This window comes from Ochlerotatus camptorhynchus, unplaced genomic scaffold (assembly GCF_037179485.1).
Source record: "Ochlerotatus camptorhynchus isolate MF236.1 unplaced genomic scaffold, CSIRO-AGI_Acam_v1.1 ptg000655l, whole genome shotgun sequence".
NCBI lineage: Eukaryota > Metazoa > Arthropoda > Insecta > Diptera > Culicidae > Ochlerotatus > Ochlerotatus camptorhynchus.
This window is the reverse complement of record NW_027041134.1, coordinates 44,002-52,902: the sequence shown is the minus strand read 5'-3', so window position 1 is coordinate 52,902 and position 8,901 is coordinate 44,002. Positions and strand designations below refer to the sequence as shown.

Sequence of the window (8,901 nt, the reverse complement as noted above, 5' to 3'; positions counted from 1 at the left end):
TCTTTGTCACCTTTACACATACACACTTCCATCTCATGCTAAGTCAGTGGCATGTTAGTTTTATGCTATGTACCTATTACGATTGAACTGATGCTGCCTGCTGCTGTTGCTGCTGGACTCTCCACTCGGTTGTGATAGATGCTTGGGCTTCACAACAGCAACCCAGGCCAAAGCCAAGCAGCCAGCCGGTCCGGTGTGCACACTGGGCTTGGTGTGTTAGTGTGCATATTGGTGGATATCCTTCTCTTACTCTTTCGGCAGTGTCACGATGTACATAAGACGCACTGGACACACTCTTCTATGTACACTGGGTCGACCGACGCGTTAAGACGATGCGATGCGCTGTCGTCGGAGGGGGAGGAAATGTGTATGCATGATAGAAAGAGTAAGTGGATGCGAGTGTGTGTAGAGATGGAGAAGATTAAACATATTTTCGCTTAAACTGTTTGGAGACGTCCAGTTGTTGAGCCGTTGGGCTCTATTTGTTTCGAAGCTATATTTAGGTTTCATTTGACAACGCGTCCTCGGCCGAAGCGAACGTGAATTAGTTTTCTTTCCGTTTCTCCCAGCGCTAAACTCTCAATAGTTTGGACTAGTGCTGAAACCGAGTAGAAGAGAGAAGTGATCGTTTGGACACAGCATTCAGCAAACCAGTCGTGATAGTGGAGTGTGTTGTGGTCTACAGTGATAATTAAAATTTATTGTTATTCTATGTAAATTTCGGCGGAAATGAACTGTTGTTTTAGTTTCTTTTGAGTTTAAGTCTTTATTTTGTATAAATAGTTTTTGTTTTCTCTTTGTTAATATTGAGTTAATTAATGTGATTGGTGGAACTCTGTTGCACACGAACATCCGATGAGAGTTGATCGTATTGGAAAAAAATGCAAAAAAGTTAAATCTGTGGGAAAATCGAAACCCGAAGAACGTTGTGCCAGTGCTTGACATGTAATTGTGAGCTGATATTTATTTTCTGGAAAACTGGGAGATCAAAAACTGAACGAATTAATGACAGTGTACCGTGTGTGTTGTGTGAGTTATGGCCAGTAATGGGGGGACTCTACATGGGGTTCCCCAATCGCAACAAAGTCTAAGTGGTCATCACAGTTGCTCACACTGTGGTCTCTACTTTGAGAGTTCGTCGTCGCTTCAAGTGCATATGCACTACCATCATGAAACAATGAATCGTTGGGGTCCCACGTCGACGGGAAGTTTACCCAGTTCAACTACATCGTCTACGCCAACGTCTGATACGGAAAATAATAATCAACCATCGTTGAAGTCGCACATAAAATCTTCGTCGCCACATCAAACTATTGCAGCTGCAGCAGATTCAAGTGATAATCAACCATCGACGCCTCAGCCACAATTACTTCCTGAACCAGGTACGCCACAAAGTTTCACAGGCGGTGCTTCGCCATATCAACAACCAGCTGCAATTATTGCCCCACCAGATATGCATTACCCTACCTATATTCACGGATACGATCCCTACTATCATCCGACAAGCATTGACTACGGCAACCCACTTCCTCCACCGCACCTACACAGCCAGTCACAACCAGAGTACAAAGCAGTGCCTTCAGCCAGATACCATCCCTACAATAACAACAACCTCAGCAACGGTAATCACCACACTTCCTCTCTAAGTTCAAGTAACAGTGTCACGAACGGTACATCTCCTCTGAACAGTGCAGGACTAAGTCCGCAAGTTGTCAGTTCTTCCAGCAGTACTCAAAATCCGACAACACAAGCTGCCACAACAGTAGCTTCATCAACGACCACTTCGTCTCCCCAAAACAGCAGTTCACATATTCCGCCAACTCCATCTCCTTCTCCGATTCAGTGTGAAAAATGTGGCTTGGTATGCGATTCGGATGAAGTCCTTAGCGAGCACGACGCGACGGTACATCAAACACAATCCCAACAACAACAACCCCCGACGCAGCATTCAAACGAGGGTAACAGCATGAATCGAAGCGAGGAACCAGATATGCAAAGTAGCTATCCTTATGGTAACAATCCTCCACCCTTTATCAAGGAAGAACCACCTGGATCCGATATTTTGGATCTAGATTCACAAAAGATGGTTTACCCTCCAGAACCTGTACTGCCTCCTATGAATTCGCTACATCCGCTACAATCAATGCAACGTCATTCAATGATGTGGCCACATGACCCGCACAACTTTATTCCTCCACATCCACCACACGATTTGAAAGCACCATACTACCATCCTCAGATCAAATCGGAATACTCTACGACACCATCAATCAAGGGTGACTATCCGCAACATGCGGCAATGCATGTGAAATCCGAGTATACTTCGATTGTAGCACCTGCGCCAATTAAAAATGATTATAACATACCACCGACAATGCCGCCGGCTGGTCCACAACCGAACCAATCGGGGAAACAATTCACAGAAGAGATTAGTGAAAACAATCAATTGGCGACAAGTCCGTCGGATTTTCCCAGTACAACAACTCCACAGGAGAATAGTTCACAATACAGAAACTTTGAACCACCTACATCATCGCATCCCAGCAGCGGATCGAAAGGAACAGCTTGGAAGTCTAATGAAGCAAGAAGACCGAAGACATACAACTGTACCGCATGTAATAAGTGGTTTACAAGTTCCGGTCATTTGAAGCGACATTATAACACAACATTGCACAAAAACGCAGTTAAGTCAAGCGGGCAGCCAGACCCCGCAACACTGCCCATTAGCATTCACCATCATCCCGGACGGGATCCAAACTATGGAAACAAGGGAAGACGTGGCTCTGCGGCACAAATACAACAACCTATACAACAACCGGTTCCACCACCCGATCCTCCTAGAAGTCCCGACTATGGATCTCAGTATGGTGCATCGGGGTTTACTACAGCGCAGATTACCTCGAATCAGGGGTTTCACCAGTACAATTCCAATATACAAACTACTTCGTCAACGGTTCCCCCAAACGGGGTAGCAGGTCCCTCCGTCCAAGCCTCCCCACCGAGGGGCCTGCAGATCTTCTCGAACAGCAACATGGAACTGTTGCACCAGCAGGAGCAAACGGATCAAACCCCTACTATCACCACCACCACCACCAGCATTCCATCGCCGCTGCACAGTCAGCACATCATCAGTACAACGGAGCCATTCCACATCACCAACCCTTTAACTATCAACATCAGCATCCCATCATTCCAAACCATCCTGCCGGAGGCACCGAATTATCACCATATTATTGGTAATCATTCCGCACCACCATCTGAGGTCAGCGAAATGGTATCGAATGAACAGTATTTCACAATCAATGGATACGACAATGCACCAACGCAATCACCGGCTCTGGGGTTTCCTCGGTATACGGGGGGCGCCGAGGTGTATCAAGGCGATACGGCGCCCCCCTTTTCACCAAATGTACCGGAGCATTATCAGCAAACAGACTCACTCTACAATGAACTCCGTACACAGACTCCACAACTAGCCGCAACCGCACCGTCTCTTTCACCCGGTCCCGGTTCACCAAGCGTTACATCGACTGGCACCGTCTTGCCGTCGGATATTCGCCTCAACGAAGTTCACCGTTGTGATGAGTGCGATAAAGTGTTTAACAAAGCATGTTATCTAACCCAACACAACAAAACGTTTCATTCGGGTGATAAACCGTTCAAATGTCAACGCTGTGGAAAACGGTTCCCATGCGATCAATCACACGAGGAACACCTGGCGAAACATGGCGGAGAAAAACCGTTCAAATGTGAACTTTGTCCGAAGCAGTTCAACCACAAGACAGACCTTCGACGCCACATGTGTCTGCACAGTGGATCAAAACCATATGCGTGTGATCAATGCGGCAAAGGATTCATCCGCAAAGATCATATGTTGAAGCACTGCGAAACACACAGAAAGAAATCGGTAGCAGTTATGAAGAAAACAACCAACGGAAAGCTGATTACTCAGATCCACTCAAAGGCACTCATGGTGGGAGACGAATGACAATGGGTTCCAATCCGTTGTCTCACTCCCGAGCCATGATCGGAGCAACCAACGGACAATGGACAACAAACGAAAGATTCATCGACAGAATGGGTAATGTTTACAAATCTTCATGTTCTCACACATTTTTCGTTTGCAAAAATTTTGAAGAGATTTTTTTTTTAAATGCCAACGTTTCCTATCACAAGAAACAAAGTTACCTACGTAATTCCTCTTACCAAAACCAGGTGCAGTACACTACCTCAATGTAATATGTAATAATAATAAAAAAAAAAACAATCTGATAAATAGCCAATCACTAGTTTAATTGAGTATTGAAATAGCAAAAATAAACATAAGTCAACACAGAACCTACCTCAATAGTTATTACAATTCTTATTGTGCGACAGATGCCCATATTGTTGGGTCCCTCGTCGCAGAATAAGTAAAGCAATTCAACAAAGTTATACATTTTAATATGAAATGATATTTACAATTAAATACAAAACTGATGACGCAACTAAAGCAAATATAATAAGTGTATTTATCATAATAAAACACAGAAAAAGAATGTATCTGAAAACGGTGGTTCAAATGGAAAACTGAGAAAATATTTTGAAAATTATTTTAAAGCAATATTAACCGTTAATAGGAAACACACAAAATGGCTACGTCTAAGCTACAAAGCAAAACAAGTACCTCTCACTCGAAACTGCAACTATCGTCATCACAGGAAGCTCCAAAAAAAGAAGAAATAATGTTGTAAAAGTAGATTGATCAATGATTACCAAACATACAAACACAATCTTTCAATAATAAAACCATATAACAAATGTACAAACAAATCCTGCAAACCACAGGAAACCAATTGAGTGTGAAAGCAAAACTGAGAAAGTTCTCTATACGAAAGAATCATTCTTATTGTTGGGAATAAATGCAAAAGAACAAAAAAAAAACATATTAGCGTAAAAGTTCAACTCATGTCTACAGAAAACCTAACACACAAATATAGTGAAATGTTTGCGAGATCAAAACTAGAAGGAAAACAAACAATCCTACGAACCGAAACTGTATTATCAAATGGTTGTGTTAGATTAATTAATTACCTATTATTGAGGATTACAAGCTTTCCGTTTGGTTCGATTCCCGCCGATATTTCTCCATCCCGTCTGGCACCGTCCCCCGACTCGCACATGGTTCAATACCCATTCAGTTCCGTCGCCGGTAGTTTGTATCGTATTCATTAGTCCTCATCTCCTTCTCCGCATAGGTTACCTACGTACCATGCTCAGCTCACACTTCCGTCGGTCGGGCGGCTTTTGTTGATTGGTCGCGCGAACGTCTAAAGTGGATTCCCCACCATTTATATGTCTCGTCCCCTTCCCAAATCTTACAGGTCTCTCCCTTCCATCCAATATAAAGCATCATGTTGTATTTTCACACAAGTCGTTCACTCACTTTGCCTCTTTCGTTCGAGTATTTTATCCTGCACTGTATTAGGTGATTATTATCACCGTCTTTATGAGCCATTTAATTTATGATCTTCCAATCAGGTTGTAAGTCCGTTAGAATTTACATTGCGAATATTTTAGCAGACGGAACCATTGTTTTATTCAGTGAGTAAGTGAAATTTTAGTTACCGTTGTTCAGTATTTTTTAAATTTTTGTTCTAGTTACAACAAGTTGAGGATACTCAGTGGGATTTTTTTTCTATTCTTTAATTGTTATTTTAATTGTACATACCGTAAAACCTACTTGTGCCAAACTTTCATCTGAGTTATACAAATTCTTATAGTTTAATATAATCAAAGAATGTCTCAACAAACTGCACAATCATGTATTGTATGATTGATTTACCAGAAACTTGTAAACCACCTCAAAGAAAATTAAAAGCAGACATCTATATTGTTTAGTTTGTTTCTTCAAACAACGTATCATATCACGAAAGAACAATAATTTTGAAACCAACAAAAGTTTTATTAAATATTGCATATGAGAATGACATATCCACTTTTGTGAAACACAAATCCTAGCAAATATCAATTGATTTTCCATGAATACAACATATCCATCTTGAGTTGAAAAATTAAAACGAGAAATATTACAAATTGGTAAAAAAATATATCATTTCAAAATCGTTGTAACAATTGGATGTGTATTTGATAAAGTAAAAAAAAAGTGTAAACCAATAATTATAAAGAACAAATTACTCGTGACACATAGAAGTGTACATCTGAGTACCAGTGTATAAAGAGTATCATGTGGTGAAAAGTAAAACAAAAATAACATCAAGATACGAAATCATTTGCTCAAATCGATTTTGATTTGTCACACTGACACAAATCTTCCGGTTCCGTTGAGATTGTTACCAATACAATTGTAATGTGCACCACTTCTATCGACAATTAATGGATGCATTTGAGTCAAGAATGACTCTGAATTGAATTACGTTGCCATTTTTTTTCATTTATGTTCCAAACAACATCACTAGCCAATAAGCACGTTATCTACTTTCCGTATCAACTCGTGTTGAGATATTTAATTTTCTGTGTACAAATAAGCTTAGGTTCAAATGATGTGGTGAGAAACAGTATGAGATTAGAGTATTGACTAATACTTAAAAGACGTATGTGAATTTTATTGAGAAAACAAAGTTTAAATTATATGGAAAACGAAATAAAACTGGATGAAAATGTATCACTAATGTTTCACTTGAAATTATCCGACACCCCTTGTGAGAATGCAGCACAGCTTGGATTCGTCTGGTAACAGGTAAGTTAGTATGGCATTTAACGATAAACTTATTGGCTCACACGTTAAATTACGGTTGGTGTTCTAAACAACTTGCAATCAGTAATGAAATGGCTGACTTAGGAGTAGTGAAATACTTGATTTAGTATTTCACTACTCCTAAGGACCAATTTACGTCATAATTCACAAAATTATCATAATTTCTTCAATTTCTGTCACTTCACAGTCACAATTTCGATTGATTGAATGATTTGTTTGTTCTTGCAATATTTACTTACAGACAACTCCCGCTTACTCGACATTTCCCCTAACTCGGTGAAATTCAAAGTCGCATCAATTTTGCATGTGTTTCTCCCTAACACTATACTTCCTCAACTCGTTACCACCATTAGCCAATGTGTTTTGATTCAGTTTTCCATGCATTGTCACCTCTCTAAGTCGAGGCAATATATATATATATCTTTTTTTGTAATTTAAGATAAAGCTGCAGCAGTAAAATAGGTCATAGAAATTCAAAATGAAGCTTAATTCTGATCTATTAAACAGATTTTTGGGTTAACTCTTATGCGCGGGAAGATTTTTTTTGCTTTTTCTACACTGTGTTATACAAATGGGAGCTGGGTACCCGGTGCCCCGTCACACACATAACGGTTAAATCATACGTGATTTTTAAGTCAAGAAATCTGAAAAACATATCCAACTTGACTAATTCACAAACTAAACATTAAATATAAATTCCAATTTCATATTAAAATCATAGCTCATCATTATAGCTCTAAGTACAATTATTGAGTTATGATAAGGACTTTAAAAGTTGTGATTGTTTTTCCGACGTTCTGTAACTTGATACCGTAATGCATCGGACAGTACATTAATCCAAACTTTTCATTTATGATTAAATATTACGTCTACTATGATACATATTTAAAGAGATGCTTCAGAACGACACTGAAAGACCATAATAAAATTTACGTGCTATTTTGAGCATAGTAGGCAGAAATAATCAACTTTTAAAAGTGACCGGATTTATGGCGTCCGGATTTCGAGTCTTTACAATACCTCCCTAAGTCGCTGGTCCCTTGAATATCGAGTAAGGGAGAGTTTGCTTTAAATTTGAAAGATCATCACCTGACGACCTCACTATGTTAAACTTTTCTCTATGCTATACTTACCACATAATTATATTAATGCAAAAATGGTACAGGCTTAGAATGCTCTCAATTAAAAACTGTGGAAGTGCATCGGTGTATCCATTTTTGAACTATAGTTGGCACAAATAACTAAATTGATTACAACCTTTAATCAAAATAACTGATTTATGCAATACCTGAAGAACCAAATCTTTCGTTTATATATTTTTTTTTCAAGTGGATTCCATAAACGAACCAAGTTATAAACGCTATAAACTGGTTTTTATAATTAACTTAAGGTTACCTTCAATAAATCAGATATGTTTTATTTAATTTTGTATACATTTATTTCTCACAAACAGTTCTATGCAGACGCTAATAGAACTGTTGATGGCGCACATTTTTTTCAGAATCAATCAAGTTGCTACCTTTTTTAGTTGAAAAGTTATTAGAGATTTTCGTGAAAAACATATGAATAAAGCAAATTGTTCAACAAAAATCAATTTTCCACCAGAAAGAGATAGCAAGAACATGCGGTATCAAAAGTAGAAAAAGATTATTGGACAAATTGTTTAAAAAAATCAATGCACAGGGGTTCAGAAATGAAAATTTGGAGGAAATAAATATTTTGATCCAGAATTTGCTACTTTACCAGCATAGTCTCTCCGGTGAAGTTGATGCTTATAATAAGGTCTTAAATTTGATGAAAGTTGTGAATAGTGTGGCCCTAAAATTGACAAAAAAATACTTTTTTTATTTCTGTTTATATTATGATAAAACCTTCTACAACAATGCCCAAACGTCATATCATTTCATTTAGATAGGGTGTCCCTATAAATAATAGTTTTTAGGATAACTCATTTATTTCAAATTATACGTGATCTTGTATAACAATTTTCTACTCATGAAATTCAATCCTTTAATAAAAAAAATTTCATAAATTTTTCACCAAAAATAAAGTCATTTTCAATTGTGTAATCATCGTTTTAAACAAAAATCGATTATAGCTTTTCAATAAAAAGGAATAGTAAATTGGTTACTTCAGCAGAAACA

The 8,901-nt window shown here is 38.6% G+C and overlaps 1 protein-coding gene across 1 annotated transcript; it reads left to right on the top strand.

Annotated features, from left to right (window-relative positions):
- The first annotated feature begins 471 nt into the window (after positions 1-471).
- zld (zelda) lies at positions 472-4,993 on the top strand. Its single transcript, XM_065237874.1, has one exon. The coding sequence runs from the start codon at positions 1,037-1,039 to the stop codon at positions 3,986-3,988; it is 2,952 nt and encodes a 983-aa protein (XP_065093946.1). The 5' UTR covers positions 472-1,036; the 3' UTR covers positions 3,989-4,993.
- The last annotated feature ends 3,908 nt before the right edge of the window (positions 4,994-8,901 follow it).

Coding starts and splice junctions, on each gene's coding strand:
- zld (XM_065237874.1), top strand. CDS start 1,037: ATGGCCAGTAATGGGGGGACTCTACATGGGGTTCCCCAATCGCAACAA.